The 20,439-nt window shown below is 32.9% G+C and overlaps 1 protein-coding gene across 2 annotated transcripts in view; it reads right to left on the bottom strand.

Moving 5' to 3' along the window:
- Positions 1-393: 393 nt before the first annotated feature.
- The window catches only part of LOC118185887 (delta-sarcoglycan-like), a 234,365-nt gene continuing 214,319 nt past the window's right edge, over positions 394-20,439 (bottom strand). For both annotated transcript variants that reach the window (XM_035355826.2, XM_035355817.2), the window contains 2 exons: positions 19,960-20,083; positions 394-4,774 (listed from right to left, as the gene is read on the bottom strand). In XM_035355826.2, coding sequence (XP_035211717.1) covers positions 4,604-4,774; positions 19,960-20,083 — 295 coding nt within the window. In that variant the 3' untranslated portion in view covers positions 394-4,603. The remainder of the gene's footprint in view (positions 4,775-19,959; positions 20,084-20,439) is intronic.

The following is a 20,439-nucleotide window of genomic DNA, read 5'->3' as shown; positions in this document are numbered from 1 at the left end:
CAGAATATGAGATGGCTTATTAAGATACATTTCATGTTTGGAGTTTTTTTATACAAAAATCAGAGGACTGCACGTAAATTCAATTTAACTCATTGAACTGTAGGTTCAGTTTAATGAGAATGCATTTGAAATATTGTCATCAAGAAAAGAGGTTGAAACGTTTCAAATATTTTTCTGTAAGCCAAATTTAAATAAATATATTTCTTTTTGGCATGAGAAAGAAAACGCTAAGCTACTTCAGTATATATTCAAATATTAGATTAACATTAAAAGGACGCAGTTATGCATTCAATCCAAAATATATTTATAGGATAAAATATATATATTAATTGCTATGATTACAAAACTTTAACAATGAAAGAAAGTGACAAGTTGGCAAAAAATAAGACACAATAATCTCAAGTAGGATTTTATTACTGCTCAATAACATCTATGCACTAGGTACAAATATAGGACGGATGTAAAGATGTATTTACAGCACAAATTGGCTATTTTACAATGCTTATTCTTCAATACAATCACAGTTTCATACAGTTAGCAAAGCAAACAAAATTTCAGTGCATCTAATAACCATAAATAACACAATTTCTTTAAATTAAAAGACTTACTGTTTTAAATAAATAAAGACGCCATTAAACGGAATCGAAAAATGTCTCACACAATGCACACTATTTTTAATAACAGTTTGTATTTCATTACGACAACATTCGTTTGACAGGTTAACAACTGTAACAACAGTGATTTGTGTAATAAAAGCTGATCAGTATCTTCACTGAATTTATTATGCAAATAAAACTTAAAAAGGTAAGTTAAGAATATTTCTGCGAAGTATTTATGAAAAATTCACTGTACATATATTTCTTTAGCTTCACATTATAAAACAAGTAATATAGTTCCTTGGATTTGATAATATTTTTATAACGCGTATATTTTCCATATTATTTTTGCTGAATTCTGTAATGAAATATTCCGTGTGCCTTTTGATAACATTATAAATAGCATTTTTTCGAAAAAGCTTCACTAACATTAATTATACAACTCATATTTATTTAAAGATATTTATAGAAACTTCACACTTGCAGTTAGGTTAAGTTTCTTATACACTTTTTTCATTGTTGTTGCCCATTTATGCGATATTTATTACCTTGCAATATGCAGTTGTTGTTTACTAAGCACTATCTCATGAACTTAACATTCACTATTCGCGTATTTATGCAGAAAAACTGGCCATGTATATTCCGCAATATTTATGTACCATGAATTATGTATCTTCGCATATGGCGCATGCGTTTCTTCAATATAAGTATGCTTATCCAAACTAATGGTTTCCAAAATACGAGTAGTTTTTTATCGGTAGGTCAGAAGTCAATTTAAGAGTTTGGAATAATTTTCTTTTATTGTGTGATTTTATACATTAAATGAACATCTTGAACGAGGTCTTGTTTGTTTATTGTTCTCATCTCGTGGATTTCGCGCCCTGTCAAAATAAAAGCGTTGGATAAAAAGCAGTTCAGAAAACATTTTATTATCATAAATGCAAACACTCAAAGATCTTCACTGTAATTGACTGCTACGTCTACCATCGTTTACCAAGTTACGAAAGGCTTCATATATTATCAGCACGCTACGGATATTCTTCTTAGCGGTTCTTTCTTTTGAAGACATCTTGGTTACTTGGATTCATATCACAGGACTATGGCGCATGTTCCAGTACTTCCCATCCCCCATCATCGCCGAAGATTGTGTCAGCTCTGGTGCAGTGTCATTGGAGATGATGGGATTCGTCACTTCTGACCTCAAGAAGCGATAATATTTGTTGGTGAAGGATCCTATCATGCTTCATGACAATGGCGCCTGTTCTTGATATGGTGCCTCTTCATTGTAACGCTGAGAAGTTAGTTGGAAAACCCTACTTTCATATGGCATCAATTTTGCCGTTTTCGATTTTTCACCCGCTTGGAATGACATGAAAACCACTAGACTGGTCATTAGTTGAAAGCACCTGCTGAATGAAAAGGAAGAAACAACGAATACAGCGTTTTTGAAATCCCCAGTCTCCATGAAACCGTGCTTAAGGTCTGTCAAAAATGTCATCGTAGATGATATTGAACAGTACCTAACATGGACGAGGACCATCCAGGCTACCTTATTCTCAGTAAGCAGGAGACAATAGAAAATGTTACGCAAGATGAAGAGAATAGCAGTGATGACGGGGAAGAAGAACAGGTCATGCGTTCTCCTAAACTATCAAAAGGAAATACCAAACGAATAATATCATGATATACTTACAGAGATCTTAGAGTTGACTTGGGTGTTTTAAGAAATAATATTAACGCGAAAGCAACTAAAGTTTGTGGCTTTTTATCAACCAGTATACATTTGTAAGACATACATTTTTACTAATATATTATGTACATTAAATATATTTCATTTATGTTTTAGAGTACCTTTTCAAGTTCAGTATCCTAATTTTTATATTGTTCATAACACAATTCACAATTCAACCCACGTCCGATTTTACGAACACACTTTCTCTCAAATTAGTCTTTAAAATCTAGATTTTACTGTACTGCACATATTAGTAGAATAAAAGCTCTAATGTTATATCAAATTGTACTTAAGATACTTAATCTTTTTTTTAGTGACCACTTCGTTTACTCTTTAGAGTCTCTGGTTCTCACTCTGGAGAATTCTGTTAATCTTTCCTTTTTATCCTAAATTTATTCCTCTTTCTTGGCTTAATTAAATTTTAAATTCATAAGCTAAAGCATTGGAAGAAACGATCTCTGGAAAACAAAATTTATATTAACATTTAGTTCATAATAATATTTTAAGTATTCTATTATGTTTTGTAGTTGAATGGAGTATTTCAAGAAGTATAAAGGAAGTAACAACTCATAACTAGTATCTACATGAAAAATTTCTCATGGTTATATATATAAAGAGAGATATACAGGGTAGTTAAAAACATTTTCTGTTTATGTATGAACTCCTAGCGGCCTATTTGTTTAAGCAAACTAAATGAAAATTCAGGTGTTGTTATTTGAAGGTATGCGCTCGAGATTGTAACGATTTAAAACAACACAGCTCTCAGGGTTGTAGTTACAGTGAAACAATTTCGAAATTTTCGGATGCCAATACTCAGTTTTTATTTTTTCCTGCGCAAATTCATCAGTGCATTCAAAAACCATATATGGCGTTAGAAGGATACATTATGACGGGGTAAAACATTTGCAAAAAGGAATATTGTAAAGGACCAATGGCATGAGAGAGGCGACGGAAGAAACGCTTATTGAAATTACAAGTTTTTAAAGTGTACAACGTTTCAAGATAAAGTGTTCTGCCGTAACTTTACAGTTTCGCAACCACTGCGATCCCACGCCCTCAGTCCGATGGATTTCCAGTTCTGGGCTATCTGGGAAATTTAAGGTGTATACTTCAGATCCATGAGATTTGTAAGAACTGAAACAATGTTCTTCTTGGCAAATGTTTACGCAGGGAATTTTCATCATAGATGTATCGTTTAAACGCCATCTATGGTTTTTGAATGCATCGATCAATTTGTGAATGAAAAAAGTAGGCGTTGCCATTGAAACATTTCGAAATGTTTTCATTTAAACCGTAACCCTGAAAGCTCTGTTGTTTTACATCATCAAAATCTCCAGCGAATACTTTCAAATAACATTTCTAATTTATTTCTCATTGTGTTATTTAAGCCAAATGATAATTATAATGATTAATCTAATTTAATAACAAATTAATATTACAGTAGAAAATAATTAAATGCTTATGCATCCCTGAATTTACTTACTTCTTCATGAATATTATCATATTTCCTCTTTATGGCCTTATTAATCTCTGTATTGAAAATTATATTAGACTTGCACATATTTGCTCCTTTTTCTGAAAAGAAAAGTTTATTTTGTATATTTAATCAATTATTTACAATCTGAAACAATGTGTACAGCAATAATAGCTTCATTTCATATTTTTCTAAAATTAGATATATTTATGTGATTCATTATAAAGTCATGTTATCGAGAAAAATTAGATATATTTATGTGATTCATTATAAAGTCATGTTATCGAGAAAAATTTAAAATTCTTTCCGTCAAGCGATCGGTATTTTCATGCATTAGTTTTTGAACAACGGAAACAGTTTTTTTTTAAATTTAATATTTTCATATTTGAATGGGTACTCTTAAAAGATAACTAAGGTATTTCTATGTAAATTATACTACGATGAAACCATGAAACTGGGTTTTATAAAATGAATAGCATGTTATACTTTAACTTTTCTTGAATGATACAGACAAACCAGCTATCGAAAACCTTTTAAGTGTTACATTATGTATCAACTTTTGGAAGGATTCAATATATTCATTAACAGAATTCAACTCAAATAATTTCTATTAATTAAAGGTATGAGTAAATTTTATGACATTATTTGTTGAAATAATGTACTGATTTAGTATTTTATAACATGCAAAGTAAAATTAACAGCTCATAAAACAAAATAAAAAAGTGACACTATCATATGTAAAAACGTATAAAACAGTGCTGTTGAAGTTTGGTCTCGCATACAATATTGTTAGTGGAGGCTTCATTGGCAGACGACATCGTCTGCTTGGCAATGTCCTTCAGGGGACGACAGGAACAAACGACCATTCTCACACGAGCACATCTCGTAGATCCCTCTATAGGGGCGGCCATTACTGGTGGGCAAAACTGTCCGTAGGTTTCGAAAAAGCACTTGTTTGGAATCCAACATTATCTGCAAAATATTCACAGAAATATTAAAAAATATCCTTTGAGCTACAGCTATATCATGCATATGAGGTGCAAATTTTAAACTAAACATTTTGTATCTGATAAATAAAGGTGAATTAAAATACATTTTTCAGAGCATTTAAACATAATTTGAAAAGAGATGTTTCTTTTCACTGGTGATACAGGTAGCATTAAAAATGGTTTTTAAAATTAATTGTCACTTTTATTTTCCCAGCTGTTGGTTGAAATCATTCCAGTTTCCAACTACAAAAATGTTCTAAGTAAGGTAAATATTCTTATTACAGTAGTTTTAATTATAAAGATTATAAACTCTAACTTGTTTACTGTATCCCAAGTCATATACATGACATTTGGAAAACGTTTGTGTTCAAGCTTAGATAAGAAAGTGAAAATCGCACGCTAAAAAGTAACCAAGGTATTTAATTTTACATTTTGAGATTTTTAAATTTTTTGCGCTAGAGAACAAGACTTAAACTCCTCCTTGAAGGGTTGGTCAAATCATAATTTAGGATAATTCTGTGTTGATATTTTCATATAATGTCATTCAGATACTATCCTTTGCAGTTCGCTAGACTGTAAATGTTTTAATTTATAATTTTGTTAAAATGGAGATTTGAAAGTATTTTCCTACAAATAGTTAATACGTTTCAAATGCTAAAATTTTGTTAATAATATTCACATGCATTTTTATTATTTTAAGATCAACTTCTAGTAATATTAATTGGGGGATTAATTCAAGCTCCATTTTCTCGTGTGCCACGAAATACATCACGGAGCTTACAAAAATAAGTTATAGCACTGACAAAATACATAAATACGTACAAAGTGAAATAAAACTGCAAAGTAAAAAAGACTGGAAAAACTAAAGAATAAAAAATTTAAATAAAACAAACAACAAAAATAAAAAAAAATCTGAAAGTTTTATATTACTCCCAAAGAGGTTTTTTTAACGTTTCATGTGTTACTATTATGTATTAAATATCATGTTCTTCGTACTAAAAGAATAAAATCCAATTCAGCAAAATAAAAATGTCACAAAATAATTTAAAAAGAGCACAACTTTAGAATTCTCGATACACAGTCTCGCGCGCTGGAAATATTTTTTTTTTCGTGCAGTGTTGCCATTGCTCGCTTTGAAATAGTTTGAGTTTCTTAATCGAAAACTCATAAATGCTTTAAAAAGTGTGAAATAGATAATAAAACCAATTCCAAATTACGGCTTCCAGATGCCCATATTCGGGTGCAGATGTATGTTATTGAAAATGTGATGGCTCTATGTAGTTGTTTTATCACAGTGCAAGAAACACACAAACATTCATGCAGATTCTTCATTATTTAGTTTCTTTAAAAATAATGCAGTGCTCGGCAACAATTTGAAAAGTAATTAAGATTTTTATAATGAACCAGAGTAAAATGACAAACTCAAATTAATAGCCCTTCTGGACATAATTGCCCTTTTGGGCTAATAATTGCAATAAAAATTAAAATTTTAAAACTAGAAATCTAAATTCGGAATAAAATTCCAAAAAGTGAAAACTATAAAGGGAAAATTGTCTTTTTAATCCTTAAATGTTTAGAAAATGCTAGTTACTCTACTGGACATGGTAAATACACTCCATATCGCTTTTAATAAATCTAAAAATTTCGTTGTTCTGACAAATTTTACTTTAACTTAAAATTGTTAACTTAACTCTGTTGAAAGTTGTTCAACTGCTATTCTGTGAAAAGCTATAGGAAAAACCTTTTTGTCTGCAATACTTTTGGTGAGGAAAGATATTGTTTTCTCCAAATACAGATATCTTTCTATAAAAACGCTTCTAGTGAGAATTAGAAACACTGAAGTTTAAATCAATAACGAAAGTACTTGATAAGCTTCGTTAGGGCATCAGCCTTTCATCAAGAAAATTTACACGATGTCCACAAATATAAGTAGAGATGATGTAGATATAAAAATTTAGGGAAGTTTTAATAATTACCTAATTTTCGAAAGGAAGCTCCTCTAAGACACTATTTTTTCTGTAGTAATTGTAGCGAGGAAACAGAATCCCTACATATTAAATAATATTATAGTTACATAAAAAGTTCACTGGTCTAGAAAAACGTTTCACTTTTAATTTATGTAATTAGTTTTAATACTGTAAACCCGTAAGAACGTTAGGAATAGATTTAATTAAAAATTTTCACATGTTGTTTCTGTCTCTATTTATTTCTTACCAGTTTAGCTTTGTTAACTTCCTCCAAAAGATATTTTCACTTCCGAAGCTTTTGATGAAAATTCGAGCTTGAAATTAGATTTAAAAAAATCGGAAATGTTTCAGGTTTTAACGTTTGTCTAAAAAAGGGTTAAAACTTTTTACGCTCTCTCTGAGCTAGCAGTCTACCAATCAGCTCATGCACTCATTTCTGCTACTTTTTTTTCTTTTTAGCGTTATTATTAAGCATCGTTTTCTTGGTTCTTACGCCACATACACTTTAACAGCAAAATCATAAAATTTAAAAAGAAGCATAGCAGCATATTTTTTGAATTACGGAAACAGTGTTAAGTGTTGGCGCACACTTTTTAATTTTTTTTCAATCTTTTCTGAGTTCATCATATCGATGTTCAATTTTCTTAAAAATGACTTACAGAACAAGCTTTTTTTTCTTTTTATTATTAAGGTTTTCGGTGTTAACTTCATTTATTAAATATCACAGTCTTCGCACTTACGACACATAAAATTAACTTCAAAAGCAAAATCACGTAATATTTAAAAACAACAAATTTTTAGAATTTATTAGAAGTTGTTAGAGGTTGCCGTACATACTTTTTACACTTTTATATTATTTCTTTAAGAACTAGCCGCCTAAAATAATTACCATAAAAATGAATAAGTATATAATGATTTCAATAAGTCCAGCTAGTGTGATTTCATAGAAATAGTGAATGTTTCTAAATAGACATCTCATCATTTTAATACATCTTTATTTAAATCAAACATTAAAACGTGGGAAAAAAACCTTCTTAAGAATGTATTCTTATTGCTTTTAATCGTTTAGTTTATTACTCATTAAACTTCCAGATTAAATTTAAAAGCATATTAAGCTTTACCGAATTGGCAATAAGCTGGCCCGTAGAAAATAAAAGTACCTCGGTTCCGGCCGCGCCAGCACTTTGCCTTCATACAGCCGAGTTTGTTAATTAAACTTGAAAGAAAAATAGGTTACATTTTACAGAATGGCAACAACCTCGGAAAAGTCTTTGGAGTTGGTAACAGTCTTTGGATAAGTTCTACTTCAAACAGTGTGGTCAGAGGATTTCAGTTCAGATAGAAAGCTAGACAGAGACTATCTCAGTTCTCCACTTTAGCTATCCTGCACAGCCCAGATCAAACATTTCAACACTTTAAACGCTCTTAGTAGCATCTGTCTCACGACCGCCGGAACACAACATGCAAATATGTATGCTAATCGCCGCATAAAGAGAAACTTCCAGAACTTAGATCTCAGCTCATTCATTTATGCCGAGTGAAGGTTGTTCTTTTCGACACTTGTACTGGTTTTAACCACGCTTGGATCAGCTACATTTGTGTTGTGTATTAATAATGTGATGCAGCATTTTCCCATCGATGTACCTGTTGGAGAGATAGCTTAAACAGTTAGGTATATCTGAAGGACATGTGCTTTATAATAGACTTTCTGACATTGCTCGACTTACACGCGAAGTTCTAGCGGAACTCCCTTTAGATATTCGTCTACATCGTCAGAAAGAGAACTTTATTTTTCTCCTTAAGAATTCAAAAATTGACGTTAGACCATTTAAGAATCCTGAATGACTTAATCGCTCTGTTTTTTCATCTTATGAAACTTGTTTTTCGTCTACTAGAAAAAAATAGTAGAAACGTTAAGCATTCCAGAGCTGAGAGTGATAGAGATGCTGGTATTGCTACCACTAAATGTGATGAAGCTTGTTGGGTTATACATTCCAAAGTTGCCAAAACGTTACCGGAACAGAATTCGCCGCCTGTGCCTGCTGAAATTCCTGTTCGCCTGTCCTTTCCGGAGGTAATTTCTACAAAAAATACTCTCGAAGTCATAGAAGCAGTTACTATTTCTGAAACTATGATGGACTGCAATGAGGATCCTCCAACCACCGAAGGAAACCAAACATAATTTAGTGCACCCTGCGCTGCTAACCGAAGTTAGCAGCGCAGGCTGCTTCGTTACATGTTTCAACTGCAGCGTTGATAACCAATCCGAAGTTATCAACTCTTCAGTTGAAACATGTAACGAAAGAGTGCCACGGATCGTATGTCCTCGACGACGATGGCTTTCGTTGTTTGCTTAATGTTTTGGGTATTTGGCTTTACTTCAGCTGTTTTATTTATCAGTTATGTTTATAATTTATCAGTTACTTTTAATTCCGTTTGGCTAAGTTCTTTTGCAAAACCTTTTAGAAAGTTTTAAATTTATTTGATTTGGAGTAGTGCCTAGAACCCAAGCTTTCTGGTGTTTACTATCCTTTGACACTTAAGATCGAACAAGATGTAATTCTGCGACGGAGTTGACAGGAATTATCGTATCTGCAGGGGCGTATTCCAGTGGTACTGATAGGTAGCAATTCAGCTAGAAAAATGGAAGTTGCGTGGTTTTAAATCAGGCGAAGACACTATTAATTGCTCATGTCTCCCAAAATACCTAATAGTTTTTATAATGGTACGAATAGATATAATGGATTATGACCCATTACCACTTGGATTTAACGTAGTGTTTTCCTGCCTCGTTCCAGTCACTCTTTAAGGGATAGAAAATGTTAAGATTTACCGCGCGTGCGGTTAGAGCTGTTGTGATGGCTAACAAATCTAACTTGAAGTTGGAAAATTCGTGGTTCAAATCCCATTCAGAACGTGACTGATTTCTCACGTCTCCCGAACAAAAAAAGTACTGCTAATGTTCAACTATCTCTACAAAGTGACAATTAAATATTCGCCATATTACCGTATCCTTCATTCTAAGCGAAGAAGATCTACACCCGCATCATTTTATATGGGTAAAAAGCAATTTATACCAGGTTTAGCTTCGAATACAGGATTATTGCAAATGGAGAAGAATACTCTCACTGGCAGGGTCTTGGGCACAGATTAAACGTTGTTCTATGCATTTAAACAGCTACAATAATCATAAGCGCCATTCGATTTGAAACTTCTATTTCCCGTAAATATGAATTCTAAATTTGACATTTGAGTTCCATTTCCACTGTAGGTTTAGATGCTGCATGGTTTATGGCATTGTTTTGAATTGCAGTTAAATTCCTAAAACAGATGTTAAAATAATTTTAAATTAACTTCAACCGAATACTAAAATTTTCAAATCATCAAGTACTAGTATTCCAGTCTGTCCTTTTGGTGATTAATCAGCATAAATTATTTCTTGCTGAAATATGTATTTAAATAAAATACACAACTCTCCTAAAATGCCAGTCAACACTCAAAGCTTAAATTTTTATATTTTAAATGACTGAATGATATGTTTACATTAGTTTAAGTAAAACAACTCAAGCTCGGCTCAAAAAATCCCCGCACTTGAGACTTCATATGGCTTTAGAATGCAAATAAGAATTACTGTTCTTTCATTGGCAAAGACTGAAAATCCTTTTGATGTTTCTGATCCAAATATTTTAAACGTAACTGAAAAAAAAAGTCCAAAAACATGTTTAGATTTGTGATTTGTACATTTTTATCGTAAAGTTAAAAGATAAACATAGCTCAGATTTAAATAGAACGATATTAACTTTCTCTAAGATTTCCGCAGCGACGTAAATATTTTATTTTGTTATCCAATAGATATGAATCGATACCAGTTACAAAACTTTTCCAAGATTAAGAACAAAACACTGATATTGCATTTCACCGGTTTTCTTTTATTTACATTCTCTAGAAAACAGGAAGATGACAATATTCTTTTAAAACTTATTAAGGACATCTTCAGATGAAACAAAAAATACTTATCAAAAGAATTCTTTTTAAGTAAATATTTCATTTTTTATAATTTTTAACTTTCAAGCATCTTTTTCTCTAAGAATGGACTAAACGTCCTGCTTCAGTAATAACTTTTTGTATAGAATGATATAAGATCTGACTTCCTGGAGATTATTTATAAGAATTTAAGAAAGAATTGTCAACAAATATTTGTCTTCAGAATTTTATTTCATTTTAAAAAACGTTTAAAAAACATGCTTTTTATTTCAGTCATCTGCTAAGTTGTATTTTGTAGCAGGTTACTTTGTATTTTAAAGCAGTCCCAGAACAAATGCTACGCCTGATTAAACACTAAACTTCACAAGCTTACTTCTTCCTGTGGTTAGAATGTATGTCGTTCTGTTCAAAGGATGTGATATCAGATCCTTCAAAACCTTACATAATTATTAAAATTTATCATTTTCCAGTGGCGGATGAACTGGATTGCTTATTAACTGGTCCATGAATTAAAAAAGATTAAATTTGTTTCTTTCATAACAACTGAAAGATTATTCTTGCAGACCTGTAGCATGAAATACTCTATATGAAATTATAAAAAGGAAGTGAAAAATGCAAAGGATAACAATATTGATAGCAGATGATAACATATCATGTGTCTGATTTTTATCCACTATAATTGAACTGTACATGATGCAGAAAGAACTAATATTGTATAACAAATAAAAATTTTCTAACCAACTTTTGTGTGCGAATTTGAACTTAACGACATTCTTCATAATTTTGATAACTGTCTCTTGTTCTATGATGCTATTTGTATGTTAATTTTATCATTTCTAATGATGTTTATTCTTCCGCTACATACAGCGTGTTCTTTTTGTTTTGAAAATGTATTTAATTTACGTAATGAAATGAACAGGTTCTTTAGACAAAACTTCCTGAAAATACAGGAAAATTGTTAATATAATTTTCTAGTAATTATAATATAGATTATTGCTTTTATCCGCACCATTAACTGCTTTCAGATTAACTGCGATTCTGAGTTAACTGCAGATGTTATTCACGGTATTAGCCACACAAATCGGGAGTTGATCACATTAATTTCATTCCTTTGAGATTAACTGAAAATAATATATATCAAAAATTTGCATATTTGGAGGTAGAAAATGCAATTTAAAATAGAAACTCATGGTTCAAAAGAGAACATTTTCATATCTGATTATTAAATCATTAGGAAGCTATGAAATAGAATGACTCAGTGCAATCACATTGATGCATCAATCACATGGATGCCAAAAGAAGACATACTCCTATAAAAACACTGTTAACAAAAGTTTTCAAAATATTTTAAGTTACGTTACATTATGCCGCAATGTCAATTATCATCTATGCGACCAAGCAAATATTGTTATTGCAGAAAACATAAAAAATAACGCATAACTTCTGTGCAGCCTGACGAACTGCCAGTTCCAAAACGTTGGCTTCTGTCACAAATTAAGATCTTTAATTTAGCTTTCAAATTACAACAAACAGAGCGGTCTGAAAGTAATAAATATACTTTTCAATAATTTAGCAATTTATTTTAATTACTTCGTTACATACGCAGTTAATAATTATGAAAATTTGCAATTAGTGTAATTAATAAAATATATTTTAAAGCAATGTATTACATAGCCGGGATACAATGATATATATTATTTATTATTTGCCAGGCTTGTCTTGACTCTATCTTTCGTATTCAAGTTTCTCTACATTACTGTAAAAGTTCCAAGCACGATAAACTTAGAATTTATTATACTATCTTAACCTTTATCATTTATGAACCTTAAAGTCTGAACTCAAACATATAAACTTCAGCTTCTTACTCAAAAATAAAGCAATTATCTAGATTTAGAAATAGTTTCGGGAAAACTAGTACAAATCAGCTTATTCTAGTTTCACATGAAATAGTTTAACACAATTTGTTTTCAATTTTGCATTTGCTTATTGTATTTTACATCAAGCTGACTGACTTCAGACTTAAAGGAGTTTATGAACTTTAAATTAAACCGGTGAATCGTAAAATACTAAAAAGTCAGTTAGTGAAATATATAATGTCTTGAGTTTACATAGAAGTTGCAAAAGCATTATTCATCCATTATAGAATTTGAAGCTGTGTAACATCCTAAAGTTTGGCAGTGTAGAAAAGTCATAGTACCAGTCATTGATTAAAAAAAAGTTATTGTTTACTGAAATATGGCTGCTAGTCATAATACAACAGAAATAATGGGCTTTCCAACATTATCTGTTCGTTGTCAAGTACGTATAAACGGAATAGTTCAAAAACTGGTTTTTATAACCAAAGAAACCTTTCACTGTGGAAAGTTTAATAACCATTTTTGGCGTTTCCAAAAATGAAGTTTTTGACATTTCTCTCTTCCTTTTACATAAACACGAATGATGACCCAAAGAATGTGATAGAATGTAACCGCTTTTATTAATTAAGAAATAGCTGTATTTTTCATTAGTAGAAGAATAAAATAAACTCATGTCCATAAATTAAGGATAATGCAAAATCAGGCAAAGGAAGAGCTAGAAGCAAAACAAATTTGCTTATTTGTAAAGCTCATTTATTAAACAAAAGGTAAAGAACAAAAAAGATGTTATATGTTTGATATTATTAAAAAAATTAGCGATTTTTTTCTCCCTGGAGCAAATTACAAAAAAAACTATTTACAAAAAAACAATATTACATTGTTGGTATGATTGTTAATACATTGTATGTCTCCCAGACGATGCAATACAGTCCGTACAACGCCTAGGCATGCTGAGTATCAAATTATCGATCTGATCTTGGGGGATATTACATCACTCAAAAAGCAATGCTCTCTGAAGTTCCGGTAGACATGTAGGAGGAGACTGACGGGCTGCAACTCGTCGGCCAAGCATGTTCCACACGTGCTTTACTGGATTCAAGTCCGGTCAGAATGCTGGCCACTCCATACGTGTGATATCCTCCGAGTGAAGGCATTCGCTTACGATGTTTGCACGGAGAGGACGGACGTTGTCATCCATAAACGCCGAAACAAACGTACATGTTGTTCCAGAATGATGTTCCGATAGATGTGGCTTGTCATGGTTCCAATTTGAACATGCAGGTCAGTTCTGGAACCCAGAATAATTCAACCCCAAACGAGCATTCCTGCACCACCGTAACGGTGTCGTTCAGTGATGTTTTCTTGGTAGTAATGGGTACCTGGAGCTCTCCATATGAACGTCCGGCGAGAATCAGACTACAAGTTAAACCTGGATTCGTCGGAAAACATCACAAAAGCCCACTGTTGCGGTGCCCACAATGCGTGCTCTCTACTCCAGGCTAACCGCAGGCGACAGTGAGTTGCACTAAGTGGAACGCATCTGAGAGGTCTACGAGCATATAGACCAATCTGCCCTAAGCGTCTGTACACGGTCTGCCTTGAAATTGTGGTACCAGTGGCTGAAGAGAGCTGACGAGACAGGTCTGAGGCTGTGCTCCGCCTGTTTCTTTTGGCAGTAACTGCCAAATACCGGCCCTCATTCCGCCTTGTAACTCTGGGAAGACCTGTGCTGTAACGTCTACTCACATTACCATCATCTTGGAATCGTTGCCAAAGCCTGGAGATGACACTCTGGGCAATTCAAAGTTCGTCTGATACTTCCAGTTGGGTACGACCACATTCCAGACGGCCAATAATTCTACCACGTAAAAAGTCATTCAAATGCGTCCTTTGTGTCATAACTATTCGGTTATTGCACTGAAATGCTTATAAAGAGCCTGCGAACAATTTTACTTCTTTGCCTGTATTCCTTATATATCACTCTCTTACACTCTCGTCATTGTGACGTACCATCGGTGTCATCTGGTTACTTCCTGAAATTTGCATATGATTCTTGAAGATATGTGTAGTGATTTTACAGCTGATATATTTATTTTAGAGTTCGATTTCCGCGTGACTCCGAATTAACCTTAATTTATGGACATGAGTGTAATTATAAGAATTTGAAAACGCTTACTTGCAGCTCTAGTGGTACAGGGCAGTTCTAAATTAGGTAATTATGATGTTTAACATGTCATAAATTATATCTTTAATCAGCGAGTAATTTCTTATTGTGTTTACTAAAGTGAATATGAGATATAATTGTAGACTGTGTCTTCAGTATGAGATTATATTAAATAATTGTATGGTTTAAAATCTAGAGTAAATGGAGATCTGCAGATCATACAACCTGCGATTTTTTTAAAGGCTTGACTAATAGTTTGTTATCAAATGTCACTTCCAACCTACCCCTAACTCCTCGAATCTTTTGTCTCAACCGTGTATAAGCCAAACCCTAACTCCTCGGTCTTTTGTATCTACCGTATCTAAGCAAAAATCGGTGAATTATTTCAATGAATTGCGAGTATGCACTTTTGGTTTAATAATAGCCTGTTATTCTGTCCGGTGATGTTACTTTCATATAATGTCCCAGTCTCTAGAATATTTGAATATTGAAAGCGAAAATCTTAGCGAATGTTAACTTTCAAGGGCCCTGTCTCAGACCGCAGTATTGCTATTTTTATTTGCTGAAGTCGGAAATAAATGTTGGAAATGAGACTCGTCGTTAGATTAAGTACTTTCTTTACTGTCAGTTCGCTACCACCTCTATCATCAGTTTTGGAAAATTTTACCGGTTTTTAATTCCCTGCTCCAGGTTGACAAACGTTCTGCAAAATACGGAAAATATCTCTCAGCTTTCAATAGTCTTTGCAACGTTATTCTTGAAACCTTTTGCCGAGATGAAACCTATACTGTTTAAATGTGTGACATTTTTTTCAAAAATAGTCTTAACTCTCTGTTTACTTTGTTCTTTGTACAAGCTTTTTTTACTAGTTTAGAACTAGCAAGGAAAGACTAATAACAAACTACTCGTAGTTTAATAAGAAACAGTAAATAACTAGTTTCTCACTAGTTATTTTTCTTTGTACTATTTCAGAACAGTTGCAAGCATATATAGCAACTTTTACATCATAAAAGCCATTGATAAACTCAAATGTCACCTCATAACTAAAATAGGCCCACCAGCGGCCGAGCGGTAAAGTCGCTGAACACTGGTAGTTCGGTCCGAGGTTCGAATCCCGCGAAGGGGCTGGCTGCATCGGCGTTTTCGTGGTTTTCCCCATGTGTAACGTGTATACGAGTGAGTTTCCCTTAGAAAGTCCTCCACGAAGGCATCCCTCCCATTAGGCAGATAGCCCTCGAAGCTTTGCCATAATCACACATACTACACTACACTACCCATAACTAAAATATTTGAAAGAGATCATGATAAAAAAAAGACATAGTTTAAAATTTTAAACCTCATTGTAACCAATTTTAAAATTTTAAACCTCATTGTAAGGAATTTCCCCATCTGTAAAAGCTTTCTTTATAGAAAACTCTTGATTTCTTTCATATCAAACTATAATATTATTCAGGTTATATTTCTGAAAGTTTCGTGTCATTGACAGATGTCTTTTCATAGTTAAGGATCTTATATTAATTTTTTTCAAAGTAAACACGAAGACAGTTTATTAAATGTATGTACTAGATAAACAAGTGTATAAACAAATTAACAGAAAAGCAATCATTGTAATAAAATGCTCTTCTTGCTGTTTGAGCCACTATGTGCTTTGATTGCTTTCCTCACGCTTCAATAGAACTTTACGCTCTTTTGAACTTTAATACTATGACTCAACGTACGTTTGGGTAACATATTCCTTCTTTTACTCTGTACGTTTCAGTTCTATAAATTTTCGGTCATTTTTTCAGAATACCATACAACTTCAAATAATACCTGCAGCATACGTGTTAAAGTTATAAAATTTGACTTATTTCGGTAGCACAGACTAAGTCCAAACAAACTTGGAGAGAATTATCGCTTCGTCTTAACAGAACTATAAAATCTTGCGGAGGTTCAACAAACCCTTTTATTAAATCAGAACTAGAACATAAACGCGTGACTCATGCTTACAAATCAGCCAACCGCTGATATAACTTAAAGTAACATTGAATTCAAATTTAAATTATGTGTAGTAGCCAGTGCTTACACAAATGGTTTATCGTGAAGTTGGATCAAACGTCTTCCTGGCGTAACAATTTAAATACCGGAAACTATAATGCAAGCGAAAGAATTAAATCTGAACTGAGCCACCTAACTTAGTAAGTGGCCTCGAGAGGCAGAAACGTGCTAAAAATTCATATTGTGTACTCTCCTAAAAATCCTAAAAGTCCTCTTACAATCCTAAAAATTCATATTGTGTACTCTCGAAATAATTTACTTTCTGGTAGGGAAACGGAAGAGAGAAGTGGTAAAACAGTTCTAAATCACAAACTTAAAACTACTAGGATATTTAAAATAGCAACCTTAGAAAGTTTTTCATCGTTCGCATTAATCAACAGAAAATTACTTTCTTTCGTTAGTTAAGTAAAAGTTGCTGTCTCTGTGTCATTTAAAAGCCAATAGCTCTTTCTGAGCATAAAAGCCTTTGTGTTAAAGGTCAAAGCCGAATAAACAACCGTTTAAACCTAAAAGTAAAATACTTGGGAAAATTACAAGAAAATTGAGACCAGTTTGATCTAAACTTTACTTAGTCGCATCGGTATACATTGATACAAATCCTTATTTAATGGTTAAATGTTGGAATATCAAATGTCTACTAGGTATTTCGAGACTTTTTTCATCTGCCAGGACCGAATGCTAGGTTTTATTGGTAAATGCTAAACGTATAAATCTTTTCGAAGCAGCCTTCGAATATTTATATTAATATATAAATACGCACTACTAATTGTAACACAGGACTTTCCTGAAATGACTAAATTTTTTTTCAAAATGTTCTTTTCCCTTCACAATGTTCACTCTTAACGTCGTTAAGAAACGTTTGGCGGATCTGTTATCCAGCCACAATCTCACCCAACAAAATTCCTGGTTTACTTGGTTCTATCTAAATTCCAGTACCTTCTGCACTAAAGTCAACTCTTAAACAGATTAAAATCATATGAATAATTCTTTATGCACATTTATTTTTCTCTTGTATACGTAGATTATGGAGGTGACGTATGGTATCATTGCCAACAAATAAATTATGTGTTTTTTTTTAATTTTCAGGATATTTTATATACGACTATTAACTGCCATCTTTTTTTTTCTAAATTTGCGCCTATCGTGGTACTGACAGAATTTCTACTCTAGTGTACGTTGTAAGCAATAAATTTAAATTTCACTTCTTACATTCACTCCTCTTATTTGAACTACACCTCAAACAAAGGATACCCTAACTTGTTCACTCCCCGTCAATAGGTTTTCAGGGCCCAGATTACTAAACAGTGCAGTTATAATTTGAAAAATAAATAATAAATATTATATTGGATCGAATGACAACAGTCTAGAATAACCCGGCTTATGTAATTAGGTTAGTTTACTGGAATATGACAAAACACACAAAATATCTGCCTAAAAGGGGGATATTGACTGGTATGTTACAAATGGGAAACTCCACGAAACCCAGCCGTACAGCGAACCCGTTCGCTTGGCGTCAACCCCGGGCAGAATTCCCGGTATCGAGCATTTAACCACTCGGCCAGTAGTAAGGCCGAACCACAATGAAAACCCATTTAAGATTTTATATCTTGTACAATGGCAACATCACCCAGGTAGCGTTACGAAAAATAAATTCCCACACATATTTGAAAAGATTCCGCCAAAGCCGTTTTTAATGCTTGCAACATCCCGATAGCCCTCCAAAGTAAGATAGATAGTAATTAGGAACATGCTGCACTTTTTTTAATTGCTCAATTATTTAAGCAATGCATAATTTAATTTAAAAGTTAAATTAAATACACTCGTGCCAAAATAAAAGGCGACAAACACTAAAGGAAAATGTGCGAATGTAAAAAGGAGAATTAAAGTATGCAGTTTACATATGAGATAAAAGTTGCAACGCCAAATGCAAACAGACAACCCAAATTAGCATAAAACGGAATCCCGCAGATCGCATCATATCTATTTAAAAAGCAGCATACCGGCCTATGCGTTAGTTCGCAAGCAGCGCTAGTTTCCTCTAAAAGATAGCCAAAGCGGAAAGCAGGAATCGATCACACCATTTCACGATGAAACACGCTGGAGGGCTATCGAGATGTTACAAGCTAGTGCAAACGAATCACTGTTGCTATAGAGCTGAATATGCACCTTAGTGTCATCAATAGAATGTGGGGTCGTTGCCAAAGGGATCAAAATACCTTTAGAAGAATGGGTTTTGGTGTCAAATGATTACCATAACGGCTAACGGTCTCTTGCTTGCGTCGTGAAGGACTGTATAAAGGTGGACTGAAAGCTTAATGATCTATGGTTTGCGTTCCTTTGATGTGTGTATTTGGTATTGCCACTTGCAGTAAAAAGAAACAAGGAGCAAAAATGTATTATAGTAGTCCCATAAACAAAATTTCAACGTTTTATGACTAATCGGTTTTGAGTTACGATAAATACATACATACATACGCACGTACGTACTTTTGAGGCACCAAACAAATCCCTTCTGAATCCATTTTACAATTCATTTTTTTTGGGGGGGAAAGATCCAAATTATGGACAAGACAGTTGGTGGAAACAGTTTTCCTACAGTATGGCGCACTGGCAAGCTCAAGTATGTCTCTATTCCAACAGACTTCCAAATAGTCTGATTTCCCGCCTTGATGATTTAATTATTCTGCTTCCTATACTTGACTACTTCCTTTGAGCTTACATGAAGGATTGAGTCTTTAAGCATGGTTTTAGGATGACTGATGGTAAAAGACTCCCATCAGGGAGGCAGTATAGGCACTATTCGACACGACATACTGATATCCATCACATTTACATTCACATTATTAAGAAAAGTAAGAAGAAAATCTATCGTAAATTATAAACGAACTATAATAACAGATACCAAGTGACAAAAAATCTGGTAACCGGATAAAGTAGGTCATGCAGCTCAAAGGGTTAAAACCTTTTCACAACATAATATGAGAAAAAAGCAATTTAAATAACATGCAGTCGGTGAATTTGGAATGAAGTAAATTATATCAAACCTTATACAACTATTGAAAAGATTAGTTATTCCTTTTACGTTTTCAAAAAATAAGCATATTAATGCAAAGGAACTATTAATCAATAAATGATTGAGAAATAAGATCATAGAACTCACCCTTCCTTCTTTGGACTGTAATTTTAAATCCTTTAGGCAGGAAGCGCTGATACCACCAGCTCTGGACTCTAAACCAATTCCTTCAGGAGCTTGTACTCGCAATTTACGTGTTGGAGACTCTAACCTAAAACCAAAGAAAACCTAATATAACGAATTTTTTTAATAATATGTCTTACATTTCCAACATTCAACAGAAGCCGTAAAACAAGAGCAAAATCACTAGAAATTTAGAACAGCATCACACCATAACAATTACAAATACAAAATACGCTGCATTATTTTACCTAAGTAAAAACCAAATGATATTATCCATAATACATGTAATACATTGGTGTTAATTTTTTTTTTTTTTGCTATTTACGATGCTGCTGCAGATGCTCGTTTATATATTGGTTACATTATAAATTAAATGAACTTAAAATTACAATTAAATAGATAATTAAAAATAAAATAACAATTTCGGTTATTAAGAATTTCGAT

This window comes from Stegodyphus dumicola, chromosome 8, assembly GCF_044657685.1.
Source record: "Stegodyphus dumicola isolate Sdum_Otavi_A_Nest chromosome 8, ASM4465768v1".
Taxonomy (NCBI): domain Eukaryota; kingdom Metazoa; phylum Arthropoda; class Arachnida; order Araneae; family Eresidae; genus Stegodyphus; species Stegodyphus dumicola.
Note: the sequence above shows the minus strand (reverse complement) of the source record. Positions and strands in the feature narration are given on the sequence as shown.